General features: G+C 33.9%; 2 protein-coding genes across 3 annotated transcripts in view; both read left to right on the top strand.

Moving 5' to 3' along the window:
- LOC126890474 (putative fatty acyl-CoA reductase CG5065) overlaps window positions 1–8,945 on the top strand; it is an 86,175-nt gene extending 77,230 nt beyond the window's left edge. For both annotated transcript variants that reach the window (XM_050659444.1, XM_050659443.1), the window contains one exon: window positions 2,215–8,945. In XM_050659444.1, the coding sequence (XP_050515401.1) occupies window positions 2,215–2,341 (127 nt within the window). In that variant the 3' untranslated portion in view covers window positions 2,342–8,945. The remainder of the gene's footprint in view (window positions 1–2,214) is intronic.
- Window positions 8,946–15,658: 6,713 nt separating this feature from the next.
- Window positions 15,659–20,168, top strand: part of LOC126889447 (uncharacterized) — a 50,471-nt gene continuing 45,961 nt past the window's right edge. The window contains exon 1 of the mRNA XM_050657762.1: window positions 15,659–15,923. Coding sequence (XP_050513719.1) covers window positions 15,819–15,923 — 105 coding nt within the window. The 5' untranslated portion in view covers window positions 15,659–15,818. The remainder of the gene's footprint in view (window positions 15,924–20,168) is intronic.

Genomic DNA, 20,168 nt, shown 5'->3' with positions numbered 1-20,168 from the left:
TTAAATTAATTATTTGGCGACTACATATCATTTAATAATTTATAAGCTTCCAAATTACGAGCATTTAGATCAGTAAATTGCAATTTATTTTGTATAGTGCAGTCACTGAAGGTAAAAATCAACGATTACCTTCAATTTCGGTGAACATTCATCGATTTTCACGAAAATTGGTCAGTGGTTAGAGGATACGTCAAGAAACAAAGGCGACATGGTACCACCTTGCGCCTTTACCCTGAGGGTGGATACCGCCCCTTCCCGGGGGTGAAAATTATTTTATAAAAAATAACTGCACAAATCAATAAAAGAACAAATTAAGAGCAAAATTTATTATATAAAGTTATTAAAAAAGTCAATACTTTTTAAGTTATTAAAGACCAAAAATTTTAATTATTCGTGAAAAAAATGCATGTTTTGAAGCGGTTTTTTCGTAAATCACTGAAAAACTGTAAGTTTTTACAAAAAATTTAATAGTAGTTTAATTGGTATAGCTTATATTCTAAGAATAAACTCTTAAATCACGCGCCTTTCGATTATAGAGCTACAACCCCTTCGCAAGAAAACCATTCCATATTCCCGGCTTAAGAGAGAGTTGTACTTAAAATAATTTAAATTAATTAATTGGCGACTACATAACGTTTAATAACTTATGAGCTCGCAAAATATACGCATCTCAATTATTGAATTGCCATTTTCTTTCTATAGTGCAGTCACTGAAGGTAAAAATCAACTATGACCTTCGATTTCGGTAAATCTGTATTGATTTATTTTAAAAACATTATATAACAAATTTTGCCTATAATTTGTCCCTCTCTCGATTTGTGGGGTTATTTTTAATAAAGTAATTTTCACCCCCAAGAAGGTGTGACATATACCACAGGCTAAAACCGCAAGTTGTTATTGTCAATTCGTGAAAATGAATGGAGATTTACCTAAATCGAAGGTCATAGTTGATTTTTACCTTCAGTGACTGCACTATAGAAAGAAAATGGCAATTCAATAATTGAGATGCGTATATTTTGCGAGCTCATAAGTTATTAAACGATATGTAGTCGCCAAATAATTAATTTAAATCATTTAAAGTACAACTCTGTCTTAAGCCGGGAATATGGGATGGTTTTCTTGCGAAGGGGTTGTAGCTCTATAATCGAAAGGCGCGTGATTTAAGAGTTTATTCTTAGAATATAATCTATACCAATTAAACTACTATTAACTTTTTTGTAAAAACTTACAGTTTTTCAGTGATTTAGGAAAAACCGTTTCAAAACATGCATTTTTTTCACGAATAATTAAAATCTTTGATCTTTAATAACTTAAAAAGTATTGACTTATTTTAATAACTTTATATAATAAATTTTGCTCTTAATTTGTTCTTTTATTGATTTGTGCAGTTATTTTTTATAAAATAATTTTCACCCCCCGGGAAGGGGCGGTATCCACCCTCAGGGTAAAGGTGCAAGGTGGTACCATGTCACCTTTGTTTCTTGACGTATCCTCTAACCACTGACCAATTTTCGTTAAAATCGATGAAGTTCACCGAAATTGAAGGTAATCGTTGATTTTTACCTTCAGTGACTGCACTATACAAAATAAATTGCAATTTACTGATCTAAATGCGCGTAATTTGGAAACTTATAAATTATTAAATGATATGTAGTCGCCAAATAATTAATTTAATGCATTTTAAGTACAACTTTCTCTTAAGCCGGGAAGATAGGGTGGTTTTCTTGCGAAGCGGTTGTAGCTCAATAATCGAAATGCACGTGATTTAATAGTTTATTCTTAGAGTATATAAGCTATAGGAATTCTATCCGCAATACGATATAGTTTAAGTTTTCTCAGCATTTTTCTCTTAAGTTAAATCAATTAAAGGGTTGTTTGGTGGTGAAGGGGATGAGCTCAAAAATCGAAACTATATAATTTCAAGAGCTCATAAATAGCTCGTAATTCTGCCGCAAAAACCGATTCAATATTCCTATTTTTAAGTAGTGGTATTAAATTCCTGCTCAGTGGAACGAGCTCAAAATTTTTAGTTTGCTGAATATGAAAGCTCATAAATAGCTCATAAATCAGGGCTATTTGTTTTTTAATTTTTGCAAGTGCGGGGGGGGGGGCAGCTCAACACGGGTAATAATTTCTAAACTTCGCTGACTCGATTAATATCAGAGTTACTTTGTAGATTAAAACAACTAAAACCATGCTGTTATTATTTTTTAGGTTATGGTATTTAGACATTGCAGCGAAGCTAATCCTCTTCTGCTTTCTTGTATGGATCCTAACGTTCAAGTTGCAGATTATTTCTCGTGTATTTATTGCAGTTCAAAACTACTATACCAATTTATAGAGAAGAAGATAACACGAGACGTTTCCGTTATCGACGGGAGCTAAAAGAAGCTTACGAGTACTTATCTATTATAAATAGCTTTTCGCTTTATAGTGGAGTAAATGTAGTATTTACGTTGCCCTTATAGTCGAGGCATTTAAGGATTGAAGTTTCGATTTTTTTGCAGTAAGACGGATTTTAATGCGGATTGGTGCGTTTGATTCGTGAGAATGTCAGGACCCCGCACAAACCTTATGGAAAATAGGTCCCAGTGGATTTCGTTCATACTTTGGGAAAATACTCTTTGAAGCATCCTGATAAAAAGTTCTCATGGGCACAACTCAATCGTATGAAGGATTTTCAAGATATAGGGGCCCAAACTCGGAAAATTATAAGATTTACGGATATTCCAGTTCCGTGAGTTACTGGTTATTTGGCAACATGTAGAAGTTTGGATCAAGGAAAAGTACTAGTAGTCTAGGATTTTTTCCTGGCTATCCAATGGCGACCTTTACTTTGACCTTGACCTTCAACGGACGTCATCTTCTAGAGTTTCGAGGGTTTTCGGCATTCAATTGATATAAACAGATTACTCATTGGTTTTTGGGATCGCTAAACACGAATATTAGGGTGGGTCGAAAAACAATAATGTTTCATTTTTTAATCGCTATACCGCGGAAAACTTGCCTTTGGAGTATATAAGTAAAATGCAAAGTCAAATAAAGTTATATATTGAACCCCCAGCTAGCGCATCACACTTAAAATTTAGTTTTTTTCAGAAATCAAGACATTTTTCAATTATTTTTAAAATCTTTACCCAATAATATTTGAACGTGCTATAGTGAAAACTGTTTAGTTAATAGTTTAAAAAATAAGAAATAAATTTGAAACAGACAATATCTTTTAATTTGCGGTAGCGCAAAATACTCAAAAATTGTTAAAATTCACATATTAGCACCTTAAAAGAAGGTGTGGTCTAGTGTGTTGTGTTGGGTGTAATTAGCACAATCCATTTTTTGTTCTTTTACTTTACACTCCATTTAATTGGAATATAATTATTATAGTGTGTTTAAGGTTATAAATGATATAAATAAAACAACTTATAATTTTAATAACATGTTTAATTGAAAAAAAAAATAAACCAAATTATAGAAAAACAATGTCAACAAATTAAATGAAATTTTGACTTTAGAAAGAGTCTTTTACTCACTATTTCTGAGTGGGTACGTTGAAGCTGCGCTTGCTGTCAAACTTTGGCATCGAAGCTCTGGATGCTACGGCAGATCTTATGAAACCATCTCATTACTTAGCACCGACGACTTTTTTAGATGCTTCAGTGACTTACTTGACGCAGCGTTCCACGGCTTGACTATGACCTTTAAAATTTTCCAAAGTTCCAATCCTCGGGTGTTTCACCAGCAGCGATTTTAACCCAAACTTCATCATCAGAGACTCTCCGTAACAGTGATGGTGGTGTAATTTCAGTGGTGTTCCAATCAAATAATTCAGTAGAGTCAGTCGCATGAAAGGTGATTTTTGGAGGTCGAAAAACCCTAATTGTTGCTGTTTCCGTAGCTAACATATTTGCTTTGATTATTCTTCGGAATCCTAATTCTCTTATGTGTTTCCCTTCATCCACTATCATCCTCAGTAGCAAATTTTCTGGGTGAGAAAAATGCATTTCTTTCGATTACAAGATCAACTACTTTAATCAAATTCTCTGGTAGAAATCTGGTTGATTTGATAGCCTCAAAAACGTATTCAGGTCCATCTGTTATGTATTTGCTGTACTTTATTTTGAACCATACAGGCATGCATGATTTAAAAATGAAGGATACTAACAATTTATGTTCAACTGAAGACGTTTCCACACTTACATACATTTTCAAAACTCTGTTCATCATCCAGCCTCAAAAGTCCACTGCTGAACATAGGCCTCCTCCCCTCGTTTCCAACCCCATCTATCCTGCGCCGCTCTCTTCCAGTTTTTATTTACCTTTCTTAAGTCGTCAGTCCATCTTGTAGGCGGTCGACCGACGCTTCTCTTGGCCTCCATTCCAATAACCTCTTCGTCCATCGCCCATCTGTCATTCTGGCTATGTGACCTGCCCAGCTCCACTTCAACCTGGCTATCCTCTCGATGACGTTAGTCACTGGCGACTGACGTCAAGGTGACTGACGTCAAAACTCTGTTAGCTGTAGTCAACCATCGAGAGTGGGAAAATGGACCCGGCTCTCGAACAGATAAGTCCACAGGGCAGTTGCCTGACTTTATCGCACAACTTATGTCTAGAAGATACTATTCATCTTTACTCAAAAGATTGCGATTAACTAGTCCACCTAGTGGTTAGGAACGAGATGGTTTCATAAGATCTGTCGTAGCATCCAGAGCTTCGATGCCAAAGTTTGACAGCAAGCGCAACTTCAACGTACCCACTCAGAAATAATGAGTAAAAGACTCTTCCTAAAGTCAAAATTTCATTTAATTTGTTGGCATTGTTTGGCTACAATTTGGTTTCTTTTTTGTTTCAATTAAACATGTTATCAAAATTATAAGTTGTTTTATTTATATCCTTTATAACTATAAACACACTATAATAATTCTATTCCAATTAAATGGGGTGTAAAGTAAAAGAACAAAAAATGGATTGTGCTATTTACACCCAACACAACATACTAGACCACACCTTCTTTTAAGGTGCTAATATGTGAATTTTAATAATTTTTTAGTATTTTGCGCTACCGCAAATTAAAAGATATTGTCTGTTTCAAATTTATTTCCTATTTTTTAAGCTATTAACTAAACAGTTTTCACTGTAGCACGTTCAAATATTATTGGCTAAAGATTGTAAAAATAATTAAAAACTGTCTTGATTTCTGAAAAAAAAAAACTAAACTTTAAGTATGATGCGCTAGCTGGGGTTCAATATATAACTTTATTTTACTTTGCATTTTACTTATATACCCCAAAGTCAAGTTTTTCGCGGTATAGCGATTAAGAAATGAAACATTATTGTTTTTCGACCCACCCTAACGAATATGCCATCAGAATTGCCCTCTGGATGACGTGGTGGCCAGGGCCTCTGCAAGGGTCGTCATCTTCTAAAGTTTCGACGGTTTTAGGCATTTAATTGATGCAAATGAATTACTGGAGGGTTTTTTGAGGTCGCTATACACGAATATTCCACCAGAACCGACTCCCGGAGCACCTAATTTCCAAGATCAATGAAAGTGACTCCTGGAGCTCAGAGGGTCTTTGGTACTACATTAATGCAAACGGATTAGTTATAGATTTTTGGGGTTGCTGAACACGAATACGTGATCAGCACAGACACAGGAGCACCTGGTGCCTAAGACAGGTTATCATCTGGACTTTCGTAGGAATCATATGGATTACTCTTAGGTTTTTGGGGTTGCCGAACATACATACATGCATACTACCGAACATGCACTATGGCACGTCATCTTCTGGAGTTTCGAGGGTTTTCAGCATTAAATTGATGAAAACGGATTACTCATGGCTTTTTGGGGTCGCTTACGCCCATACGCCATCAGATTCGACCCAAGTGTTTTTAACAAATGCTTTAATAAGTGTCATATTTGGACAAAGACCTCCCCATGAGTTTTCTATTCTTCTCTGTTTTGTGCTATTTGGTGCCAGTTTCTCCCCATTTTTGCTTTGATGTCATCTAACCATCGTTTTTGTAATAGCCTTCCTCTACTACGACTATACTTGCGTGGTCTCCAATGTACAATGTTTCTCGTCCACCTGTCGTTGTTTTGCCGTGCCACGTGTCCTACCCAGTTCCATTCCATTTGAGCAATTCGTCCAAATACATCTTCCACCTTCATCCTGCTTCGCACGTCCTCGTTTTGTTTATGCTCTTTCAGAGATACTCCCAATATAGATCGTTCGATGGCCTTCGAACGTTGATTTACCCAATATCAAACCTTAATTTTCTTTTAATTTTAGATAACGTATTGTTGTTTCCTATCTGTGACTTATTTGAATTGGATTTTTAGATTTGAATCAATCAGATGCTAGCTAGAAACCCCAGAAGATGACGTGCCTTAGGTACCAGGTACCCGGTGTCTGTTCTGATGGCGTATTTGTGTTTAGAAACACCAACAACTAATGAGTAATACCTATCTGCATCAATTTAATGCCGAAACCTGTCGAAACTCCAGAAGAAGACCTGCCTTAGGCACCAGGTGCTCCTTTCATTGACCTTGAAAACCAGGTGCTCCGGGAGTCGGTTCTGGTGACATATTCGTGTTTAGCGACCTCAAAAACCCCTCCAGTAATTCATTTGCATCAATTAAATGCCGAAAACCATCGAAACTCTAGAAGATGACGTCCCTTGCAGTGGCCCTGGCCACTATGTCATCCAGAGGTCAATTCTGATGGCATATTCGTGTTTTGCGATCCCAAAAACCCATGAGTAATCTGTTTATATCAATTTAATGCCTAAAACCCTCGAAACTCTAGAAGATGGCGTCCGTTGAAGGTCAAGGTCAAAGTAAAGGTCGCCAACGGGATAGCCAGGAAAAAATCCTAGACTACTAGTACTTTTCCTTGATCCAAACTTCTATATGTTGCCAAATAACCAGTAACTCACGGAACTGGAATACCCTGTAAATCCTATGATTTTCCGAGTTTGGGCCTCTATATCTTGAAAATCCGTCATACGATTGAGTTGTGCCCATGAGAACTTTTTATCAGGATGCTTCAAAGACTATTTTCTGGTCCCAAAGTATGAACGAAATCCACTGGGACCTATTTTCCATAAGGTTTGTGCGGGGTCCTTTTGTGAACTAATGTAATGAATAAGAAATATCAAATTGCATTTGTGCATAAGAAAAATGCATTTCAAAAGTGCATCTTGAAATAGGCAATTATTATAAATTTGCAACTCGGTAAATTTTCTTACTCGGGGGTTTTTGGGGTCGCTGAAAACGAATATGAGGTCGGCGAGCGTGTGCAAACTACCTGGTGCCTGCAGCGGGTGTAATAAACGTCTTTCTCTGGAGTATTATGGTAATTTGTTAAATAGTTGGCCCAAACTTGTAACTCGGGGGGTTTTTGGGGTCGCTAAAAATGAATATGAGGTCGGCAAGAGTGTGCAAAGTACCTGGTGCCTGCAGCGGGTGTAATAAACGTCTTCCTCTGAAGTATTATGGTAATTTATCATATAATTAGTTTAAATTCGTTACTCGGGGGGGGGGGGTTTGTGGTAATCTAATGTAACTATAGAACTATAGTGATCGAAAAGGGTGGTATTTTTATTATAAATAAACATAAATTTTTAGTATTATAATATATTTATGGTTAAAAAAGTTCATTATACAAAATTTATTATAATTTATCTTTAAAATTCATTTTCTTCATCATTATCATCTTTTTCTTCATTATTGCCTTCCTCTTTTGAGTCCAATGCAATATTTGTGCAATCAGAGCCTGCACAATTTTTGCAGGCTAAATTACAAACTAACCCATGCTTCCTGCTCCCGCATGAGTTGCCGCAGTCTGACTTACAACTACAGAATATTAAATTTAAAATGTTTGGAGGACCAGGTGGCTGAGTCATTCTAACTGGAATTAATACATTATTTTGTAATTCCCATCCCCAATCGGCTGGGTTCATGTTACTGTTCTCTCCATGCAGCCAAATTTGTGTTAGTAAATATACCATTTTTAAATGTTGGGTAAATGCATCAACAGATAAAAGAATTTTTCCAATGACAATCTTTTTATTTTTGGCAATAGTCATTAAGTACGTTCTGTATCGGTAAGTTTCAGCTAATTGGATATTACTCAGTTTAAACGGCTCAGGAATATTCGATTTCCTGAAAGTTATCGGGGCATTGTACATAGCCATAAGAAATTGGCAGCCGTGGTCAATAATTTCATTAAGGGGTACAACATACAGTAAACCAAATGTGCTTGAGAGTCTGGCAAAACCTCCCAAAACCCCGAGTAATGAGTTTAAGCCATTTATATGATAAATTATCACAATACTCCAGAAAGAGACGTTTATTACACCCGCTGCAGGCACCAGGTAGTTTGCACACTCTCGCCGACCTCATATTCATTTTCAGCGACCCCAAAAACCCCCGAGTAATGAGTTTAAGCCAATTATATGATAAATTACCACAATACTCCAGAGGAAGACGTTTATTACACCCGCTGCAGGCACCAAGTAGTTTGCACACTCTCGCCGACCTCATATTCGTTTTCAGCGACCCCAAAAACCCCCCGAGTAAGAAAATTTACCGAGTTGCAAATTTATAATAATTGCCCATTTCAAAATGCACTTTTGAAATGAATTTTTCTTATGCACAAATGCAATTTCAGATTTCTTATTCATTATATTAGTTCACAAATTTTCCTGACATTCTCACGAATCCAACGCACCAAACTGCATTAAAATCCGTCTTACTGCGCCAAAAATCGACAGTAAGGCCTTTTTTTGTGCTTCAATGCCTCGACTATTAATAATTGTAAAAAATCAAGGGCAACTCCTTATATATTTGTTAAAAATTTTGTTTAAAAATTTTGTTTGTTAAAAATTTAGTTTGTTTTCCAAAAAAACATATTTTTTATAAATAAAAAGATGTAATATAAGTTTGGCTTTATATAACCAGTTTTTAACCTATAATAAGTCCAGGCTGTATGCCCGCCTCCGTCAGGTAAATTATTCCGATTCGTTTTTTTTTGCACAAACTTACTCAAAAACAGGTCTCACAAACTTACTCACAAACTCAAAAACAGGTACCGCGGTCTGAAAATTGTTTAACTAATTTTTTTATAACAATTTTTTTACTCCGGACATTTTTTTTAGATTATATTGGTCATTCAAAGCAAAAAAGGTCTGTTGTGATTCTTCTCTAAAATTGATTGTTGTCGAGTTATACGCGATTTAATTTTTTTTTATTTAGCTTAATGCCTGGACAACTAATGGCCGTTGGCATGATATGGTACAGTGGATTTTTCCAATCAGATACCTAGTGTAATGTGTAGTATGAGTGTTGAGTGTCTTAAGTGTTGAGTTGTTAAGTGTCTTGTTACTTAGCAAAGTCGACGTCATTGTCTTTGCAAAGAGACGCTAATTGTATCCGAACGTCTGCGGTCCCTCAGGTGATTTAAAATTTGAAAAACGAGAAAATGGCCATTTTCAATGCTTAATAACTCAGTTAAAAATTATTATTATGAAAGTCAGAAAGTGACCAAATCAAAGTTCCCTCTTACAAGGTCCTGAAGAAATTTTTGTCATTATTTGATTACTAAGCTGTTATTTTTAAGTAATAATAATGAGCGCCATGCACGTATTAGGCGACCATCAATGGTGAGTGCCGTCAATGGTGCATCTCATTTGCACTTACATTCACGGCCGCCTCAATACGCGCTTAGCGCTCATTGCTAATAATTAAAAATAACAGCTTAGTTATAAAATAATGACAAAAATTTCTTCATGATCTTGTAAGGGGTCTTTAAACTTTGATTTGGTCACTTTCTGACTTTCATTATAATAATTTTTAACCGAGTTATTAAGCCTTGAAAATGGCCATTTTATATCTGAATCTTTCCCTATATCAAAGGGGCTTAAACAAGGATGTTGTCTGTCTCCGACTTTATTTAAAATATATATTCAATCATCGCTAGAGCAATGAAGGAAACAAGTATCCGGAATGGGAATAGACATAGGCAGTGGTAAATGTCTAACACCTTTGTTTTTTGCAGATGATCAGGTAGTCGTAGCGAATGATGAGGAAGACATGGACTACATGTTTAGAAAACTAAAGAAAGAATATGAAAAATGGGGCCTCAATATGAATATGTCAAAGACAGAGTATCTTAAAATAGGGGATGATGAAGAAGATCCAGAGTTAGAAATTAGAACCACAAAAAGATGTAATGAATATAAATATCTCGGATCTATAATATCTAAAGAAGGCACTACCAAAAGAGACATCGAAAAGAGAACGCAGCAGGGCAAAAAGCGGTAAACATTCTAAGCTCTCTGCTGTGGTCTAAAGATATAAGACAAAAAACGAAATTGACAATCTATCGTACCTTGGTAGAGCCTATTATGACTTATGGGGCAGAAATTTGGCAGATGACAAAAAAAGATAAAAAAAGAATAGAAGTAGTCGAAATGGATTATCTAAGGAGAGCGTGTGGTATATCTAAAAAAGATCACATCAGGAATGAAGATATTAGAAGGAGGACACATACTGTATATTCCAGTGTAGATAGAATTGAAACTAGACAAGTAGTGTGGTATGGTCAGGTGAAACGAATGAATGAAGATAGATGGCCAAAGAAAGCTTTGAATTACATACCACACCAAAGAAGAAGAAGGGGAAGACCTTCAGTTGCCTGGGAAGAAAATGTACGGCAAATCATGAAGGATAGAGCCATCAAATAAGACGAATGGATGGACAGAAAACGATGGCGGTCGAAATGCAGAAGCGGCAGAGGCTGTAGGAACCTCGCTTATAGATAGATAGAAAATGGCCATTTACGCGTTTGTAAAATTTTAAATCGCGTATAACTCGACAACAATCAATTTTAGAGAAAAATCACAAAAGACCTTTTTTGCTCAGAATGACCCAAAGAATCCAAAAAAAAAATTGTCCAGTGTGAAAAAATTGATTTTTTGAATTTGTTTAAAAAATAGTTATTTATGAAACAGTTCGTGAAGTAAGCAAAAGTGAAACAGTTTTGCGAACGCATGCGGTATACTCGCGTATACATCGCGTAAGTTCGCAAAAAGTACTCCACGCACAGTTTCATACAATATTTTATCTACGATAAACAAATAAAAAACTGTAACTCTTCGTCACTGGAATTAATTTCTATTCTACAATTTTTAGAACTTTGACATTTAAAAATTCTAACTTCTTTCAAACCACAAAACTGTTAAAACTTTTGTGTAATTTATTGCTCACATGTCGTCATCATGACAACGCGAAAGTTAAGGATATTTAATTATATGAAAGTGTGCCCAAAAACAGTGCGAAAAAGTAAATCCCATTTAAAATACATTGTTACTTCACGCACACTTTAAATCCTTCACGCACGGACTGCTATCTATAATGCCAGTTTTCACAGTTTTAAACAATTTTCCAACCCCAGTATCGCCTGGCACCCTGTGGATTTGTTATAAGGACCTCTTTTTGAGTAAGTTTGTGCAAAAAAAATGAATCGGAATTGATTGATTGAAGCAAAGTGAGCAAAACAGCATTAAGGAGGGAGAAGATGCAGGGCTAGATGACTTCTACGTAGAATTTTAGACAATTATGGGCAAAGATGCAGTAAAAACTTGTTCTTCAACAATATATACAAAAGTGGAAAAATACCCCAATAGTGGCTTATACCAACTTCCATAACGATTATTTAAAAGCTCAATGCGAAAAAATTTGAAGACTATCGAATAAAAAGCTTTAGTTACGACCCATGTCATGAAACCCTTTTTAAAAATGATACATAAAAATTATAGATGCATAGAAGAATATATAAAAAAGAACGTGTGTGTACTTTGTACGCACGTAAGAAGTTATACTTCTATTAAAATTAAAATTAAACATTTGTGTAGAAAATCTGACGTTTTTTTCTGTCTGTGAAGACACATTGAGAGAACTAGGATTTCAAGACGTAGTGAGATGGACAAGAGCACGACGACGCATGTGGAGATTGTGGAGAGACCACGTAGATCGAATGGACCCTAAACGTATGGCGAAATGGGCAAATACACAGAAGCCCAATACAAAGTGACCCATAGGAAGGATCAAAAGACGATAGAGAACTGGAGCTCCGGATCGAAGCAGAGACTGTAACAAAAGAAACAGGACATACAACAGGATGGTAGGGGAGCCCAAGCGGGGATTTGTAACTCGAGCGCGTCAGATTATCATATGTGGAGAAACCTGGTACCCTGTAGATGTACCTTTACCATATATTGGCTCCAAACACAGGGGAGTTCGTTAAGAGGTGGCCGAAAAAAAATCTATCCTTAGAAAAAGTCGAAATCGTCAGATTAAGATAAGGTAAGTTAAGTACATGCAAAACAGTGTATATTTCAAAAATCTGACGATTTGGGTGGGGCGTAAGGAAAATGGGTGAGTCACAATATTTCGCAAGAAAAAAGCGAATATTTCGCGAAATGAACGATAGATCTAAAAACTCAAAAATAAGTGATCAATATTTGTCAAAAATCTATCGAATGTTATCAAACACAGTAAATTTAAAATTTTAAATACGAATCCCGCGACATCAGATCGAAAAACTGAAAAATACACTTATTCAATATGTTTGAAAAATATATCGAATGGCACCAAACACGACCCCCCACGGATGTGGGGTGGGGGGTTACTTTAAAATTTTAAATAGGAGCCCCCATTTTTTATTGCTGATTCGGATTCCTTGGACACATGGCACATCAAAGAAACATGAAACGTAAATTACGTTTCATGGAACTAAAACACTACTAAACAAATATACGTCCGGCCATTTATGAAACTCTCCGAAAATAAAAATGTGTCATGATCATGATTCACACTCGGTTCATTGGTAGGCGGACTTTGAGATTTGTTTAGCAGTGTTTTATTTTCATGAAACATGTTTTACGTTTCATGTTTCATGTTTTTATTTTCATGTTTCTTTGGTGTGCGGCTTGCCTTACGTAAACATAAGTAACTTTTATTTGAAACATTTTTTCGAATTATGGATAAATGGCGCTATAATCGGAAAAAACGTATGTTGGAAATGGAAAATTAAATTAACATTGGAAAGTCCCAACTAAAATGGAAAACTTTACTTAATTTTTTTTGATTTTAGTACCTACTCTTCACAACACAATAGGTCCCCAAAGCGCTCGAGTGACTGCACATTTAGCATACTTTCCTCCCCTACTTATTAAAATAAGAAAAATTAGAGGAAGATATTTTTTGTATAAGCAATATCTCTCCAAAAAATATACTATTATGAAAATTAACTATTTTCTATGGGAAATAAGCCACAATTTTACTAAAAAAATTAATTTATTAACGTTTCGAAGCCCAAATCGGGTTTCGTTGTCAAAATACAAAATACTTCTAAAATAAACAAAAATGTTGTTGCTAAGTTAAAAAATTCTTCTAATAATTTATTTAATCTGACTCATTTATATTGGCAATTCAGACGTATATTATACATTTTAAAGTAGAAGACTTTAAAATGATATCGCCAATATTTATGAGTTGCGTTCCTGGGACGACTTTACTAAAAGATAGTTCATTCGATTACATGAAATTAATCCCAACTTAAGAATATCCGTCGCAAAAAAATCATAGCATGTGATCTGTCTTTCAAAAGACAACCAAATGCAACGATGACAGTAAAATTCTCGCGTTAGAGATTTCATAGTAAATCACTAGGGAAAACCAGTAAAAAACCCCGTCATACTATCCCTACATCGTAAGTATTTGGTCTTACATTTAAGTTACCTTCAAAAAACTAATATCAAATTCTGACTTTAATATGTTTAATTTATAAATAACTAGCTGACCCGGCAGACTTCGTACTGCCTCAATAGATAAAAACAAACTTTTTTATACAATAAACTTAAAATAAACAAAAGGAATTCGTAATTAATAAACAAAAATGCTCGATGTGAATGAGGTTTTATTATTATTTTTAATTAATTACACTTGATGTTTGAAATAATAAAGTTTATTTGTTAAAATTAATAAATTAAATTTGTTTATCTTATAATGAATATAACAGCTTTATTATATCTACATTCAAACCAACCCTCTATTTATGATTGGGTTCGGGGAGATTCCAAGTCTATAGGTGTTGATTAAATAAAATTAAATTCAATTAAAATTAAATACAAATAAATAAAGCTAAAAAATTAAATAAAAATAATAAATAAATTAAAAATAATAATAAAATTAAATAAAAGAAAATATAGTCTAATAAAAATAAATAAAATTTAATCAAATGAAATAAAATAAAATAAACGAAAATAAATAAAATACTTAAAAGCAAGGAGTCTACCTACTTAATTTCATATTTTTCACGTCATTATTGTGAGAGTTACGGCGTCATGGGGAACCCCCTAATTACGTACGGATATGAAATATACACAGCAACCTACTCCCAGTCCAGTCCAATATACCTGCAAAATTTCATAAAAATCGGTCAAGTCGTTTCGGAGGAGTATGGTAACAAACTCTGCGACCGGAGAATTTTTATATAGATGTAAAATATTTAAATGGCTATTAAAAAATAACGGTCCGAGATAGAAAATTGAAAATTTAGGATTATATGTATCTTTTGCTTCTACATCTCATAAAAATAGTAAAAAACGGTTTTTCCAAAAATTAAAAAAATATATCAGGGGGGCAACCCCCCTATGACGTACGCGTATGAAACTCCATATTATCCTATTCCCAGTCTGCTCGAATACACGTGTAAAATTTCATAAAAATCTGTTCAGTCGTTCTCGAGTTATAAATGGTGTAACTAACATAATCTCGACTTTCTTTTATATATTATATAGATGTAAAATATTTAAATGGCTATTAAAAAATAACGGTCTGAGATAGAAAATTGAAAATTTAGGATTGTATGTATCTTTTGCTTCTACATCTCAAAAAAATAGTAAAAAACGGTTTTTCCAAAAATTAAAAAAATATATCTGGGGGGCAACCCCCCTTATGACGTACGCGTATGAAACTCCATATTATCCTATTCCCAGTCCGCTCGAATATACGTGTAAAATTTCATAAAAATCTGTTCAGTCGTTCTCGAGTTATAAATGGTGTAACTAACATAACCTCGACTTTCTTTTATATATAGATATTAATAATACATAGATATACAATAAGTAATACAAAAATATAAATAATAAATTAATTTTTTAGTAAAGAAACGTTAATAAATTAATTTTTTAGTAAAATTGTGGCTTATTTCCCATAGAAAATAGTTAATTATAAAAATGCCACAAGGAAATAGCTTCAGAACAACATTATGAAAATTGTCCAATTCAAAACAGATTCCACCAGGACTATTTTACCTATTTTCTGTTTTAAATATTTCCTGTTTATATTTTCCTATCCTGCGTTCTATCCATAAAATTCCAAACAAATTTGTCTATTTTAAAAAATATTTGCGCAAAAATACCGTTATATGTTATTTTTTCAGTTAATTATGAAGTTTCTAGGTACGTGAATCATAAATATACAAAGTCGACTTTATTTATCATCTTCATTTTGTAAATATTAAAACTCCGTCATGACACATCAGTTTTATATCCACCGCTCCACCGCCCGGCATGTTATATATTTACTCTTTTATATGATGTTTACCGGTCAAAAGCATTAATTGATCATTTTCTATCGATTTATTGCTACTTTATTGATACAACCTCGTCGATCGAGAATTTTGCATTTTTGATGTTAGTTTTAACTTGCGAGCCCGTAGAAATAAACGTTATGTGAAGTTAGTGGAATGGCGGTTATAGAAGAGCCCCCTGAGGGTATTTTAAAAAAGGCGGAAAAAACTAAAGATAATAGTGATGATGTTGAAGCTGGAGATAGCAGTGATATCCTTAGGGTAAGAAAATTTGTCTTTTTCTTTTTACGATATTCGTTTAGTGTGTTAGCAGGGCACCCTCTTCAAATTATATTTAGTGCAATTTTTGTCCGGTAAAGCATTTTTTAATGTAAATTATCATACAGAGTGGGCCAAATAAAAGTGTCCACTTCGATATTTGGCAGTATTTATTAGATTTTAAGAAAATGACGAAACAGGTCGATTTTTGATCTAAGAGGGAAACATTTTTATGGTACATACATCTGTCATTTGTCAACCCCCTCTCTTCCACATCCCCACCCCTTATTTTTAAATAGGGAATAGGGATAGTGTGCTAGCTCATTTGAAAGGTTATTCAATTCTCTATTCAGTAATATTAACATTGGTATAATTATTTCTACAGGGTGTCCAAGAAAAATTATTTTAAATTTAATTAATTGACACAAAAAGAAGAATGTATGTAATTTATTTAACTCAAAATACATTCTACTGCTGACAGAAAACAGAAAAAATGTTTATTTGATAAATAAATATTGTTTGTTGCTTAAATTCAATATTCAACCTACCAAGAGGCAGATGGGTGGCAGCTTGAACATTGAAATTAAGCAAAAAGGAATGTTTATTGATCAAAAAACTTTTTTTCTGTTTTGTGGCAGCAGTAGAATGTATTTTGAATTAAATAAATTACATATATTCTTCTTTTTGTGTCAATTAATTTAATTTAAAAAATGTTTCTTGGACACCAAGTATAGAAAAATATGTTATTGTTTATATTATTGAATATAGAATGGAATAACCTTTCAAATGAGCTAGCACACAACCCCTATTCTCTATTTAAAAATAAGGGGTGGGGGATGTGGAAGGTAGTGGGTTGACAAATGACAGATGTATGTACCGTAAAAATGTGTCCCCCTTAGATAAAAAATCGCCCTGTTTCTGCATTTCCTTAAAATTAAATAAATACTGCCAAATATCGAGGTGGACTCTTTTCTTTGGTCCACTCTGTATATCGTATTGTACAGAAAACATTTATGTTTTTGATGCTAAAAACATTGATTTTGAAAGATGAAGTAGTTTTCAATCCTAATACCAATATTATTAATATTTAAAAATATTAAAATATTACTAAAAGATTTTTAAATTGAAAACTTATTGGTCCATTTCCTTGGTAACACATCCATGGCTCCTAAAATTTGCAAGCCAGATGGATGCTGAAGCGAAGAAGACAAGAGGGAATTCAAAAACCTTACAATTCACGACCCCGTCTGTTCAGCTGGTAAATTCCAACAGAAAATGGACCTAGTTACTCAAAGAAGTAACGACCAATATATTTTATTTTATTTTATTTTATTTTATTGATTTTGAAATTTGAAGGCAGCCCCTTGGCACCAATTTTTTTTATTCCGTAGTACTTAAATCTGAAGGAAAAAATAGTAGTCTACCGTCACCCGGACGAGGTTAATCATGAATTTTTGCTTTTTCTTAAGCTGTCTTCTTCATTACTGAAGGTAGGCTATAACAACAGCAAATTGCTCTCTATCTTGAGCTGTTCTTAGTATCGAATTTATGTCCATACCTGTCCAGTTTCTTACAGTCTTCAGCCAGGAGCATTTTCTTCTTCCTGGAGCTCTTCTTCCTTCCACTTTCCCTTCCATTATGAGTCGTAAAAAGTTGTATTTTTCTCCTCTGTATCTATATCCTAGATAACTCGTTTTTCTGTTTTTCATAATTATTCTGTTGGTGGTTTACGGAATCAATTAAATGGAATTAAAATAAGTGTAAGACAACAAACAATAATATATTTATTTATTTTTGGTTAAAAAGGCGTGCTTATATCTCGTAAGAGGGTTTGTTATTCTTTGCGGGACGAGAGTTTGTGTCAGACTGCCTGTGGATGAACTAAAAACATTAGTTTTACATTTCTGTGGTTTTTAAAGAAGTTGAAGACTGATTTATTGACATAAGGAGGCTGGCCCTTTATCGCCCCGTAATCTATTAGGGAATTTGCGTTTCCCATACATAAACTGAACAGGCCATCAACATTTGGTGTTTTAAAAGCTGAGAAGGCATTTTATCTGAATACTGATATATTTCGTTTCTTAAAATTTAACAGGCCCTTTATGCATATGGTTTGTGAATTTTAAAATGGGACGTATTATTTCATTTTGAAAAAGTTATTAAAATTTAAAATTAGCAAAATAGTAATTGAAGCGTGTGGCTCATAATTTTTACGAGTTCTCTCTCAGTCCTCATTCTTCTCAGCACCTTGTTGTTGGTCATGTGCTCTGTCCAAGAGATCTTCAGCATCTTTCGAAAAACCCACATCTCAAAGGCTTCCATACGCCTCATACTTGTAATTCCAAGAGTACATGTTTCCACTCCGTATAGCAATATAGAATAAAGGAATGTTTGAATGTTTTTACAAATTGGTGTCGGATATCTAACGATAAGGTAGAGTTTATTAGAAATGTTTTCATTCTTTTGTTTTTCTTGCAAAATTTCAAAAATTAAATGAGCGAAATGATAATGATTTTGGAGTGTAAAAATGCTAAAAATGTTAAAAATGTTAAAAAAACAAACATGAAGCCCTTTTTATATACCTACTTTAAAGATAATACTTTTGTTTTTCTCTTCATTCTCAATTTACAGGGTGAGTTTTAAATATAAAACGCCACAATAATCTCAGAAACGGCATGCACCCTTTTTACAGATTTTGGTGTGCAAAGGGTCTTCTAATGCGCCCGATATTATGGTGTTTATTGTTATCAGATCTTCAGTGTTTTTGTGTAAATCTAATAAATTTTCATATTTAAAACAGATCTTTTGAAGTCCTTAAAAAATACTGGATAAACTACTAGAGGGATAAATTTACTGAGCACTAGTGATATTGAAAAAGTAACTATTCGTTACATAGTACTCTTTACTTATGAATACCGAAAGTAACGATTACTATACAGAGAGGTAAATCGTTACTTTGATTACTCTAATTACTTCGTACCAATCGTATGAGAGCGAGTACCTATTTTTAGTGTTGTATCTACAATCGATTGATATCGGAGTCGGACCGGTATTCCACGAGTGTTCGGTATCAGTACAGTTAACTAAAATTGTATCTAGGAAGGACGAAGGCTATGAAGAGTTTTACAGGATTACAGGGCGCTGAGATGTAGCTGAAACAGAGGGAAGTATATCATTTAACAAAGCATGCACCCAAAAACAGATTTCTATACGATTTGTTGAGGTAGATAATTCACAGAATTTTACAGATGCTAGTTCCTTTGAAAATAAAAATACAACACATTAGATTTTAATAATAAATACACACTATTCTTATCAGGCCTAAAAAAATAGCTTAGATTGACCGGAAAATATGTAGAAATGATAATATTTCTAGACTATGATCATCAACTTTAATTTTACATGTAGGTATGGCATTGTTTTTATTAGACCAAGGCATTTAACACTAAAAACAGGAATAAATCTATTTTTAAATATAGTAGGTACATAGAGACTTGCAACTTTTTGCATTATATTTAGGATTTGGATGACGTCTGGAAAAAAGTCTACAATAGAAAAATAGGTGGAAATGCATTATTACATTTTAAAGAGTATAAAATGCATCGAAAAATGCATAAACATGTTAAAATGAGTATATTAAGGGCCAGATATTCTTATTTCGGGGTATTTGGGGTCACTGAACACGAATATGCAATCAGAACCGACCTCCGAAGCACCTGGGTGCCCAGGATTACTGCTAAGGTACGTCATCGAGGGTTTGTTTTTGGCACTTAATTTATGCAAACAGATTACTCGAGATTTCTGTTATTGTGGAGCAGCAATGACAAAACAATTATATATCATTTAATTTCTATCCATTAAATAGATCGGTGAAGGTCGTTGTTATATCGGATCTTATACTTATACGAAATACTAAGAAATGCGATTCTCGATATGATTACCGGTACTCAAATACAAGAGTAATTAGTAGTAATTGCACAAGAGTTCTAAAATTATTGAATTTTTCCTGAGTGACACTTTGACAGTTTTAATTTCACAAGCCGAAGGCGAGTGAAATTATGTCAAAGTGTCACGAGGGCAAAAATTCTATATTAATTTTAGAGATCGAGTGCAATTTGTTGCGATTATTTTATGAATAAAACTGTTCAAAACCAAAATTTTATTGTAATTTATTTATGTAAGTACAAATTAGTACAATTAAACACACAGTTGTTGTAAATATTTGACGGTTGAAAGTCATCACTTTTA

This window comes from Diabrotica virgifera, chromosome 8 (genome assembly GCF_917563875.1).
Source record: "Diabrotica virgifera virgifera chromosome 8, PGI_DIABVI_V3a".
Lineage (NCBI taxonomy): Eukaryota > Metazoa > Arthropoda > Insecta > Coleoptera > Chrysomelidae > Diabrotica > Diabrotica virgifera.
The sequence above is the reverse complement of the archived record's forward strand: the minus strand, read 5'-3'. Positions and strand labels throughout refer to the sequence as shown.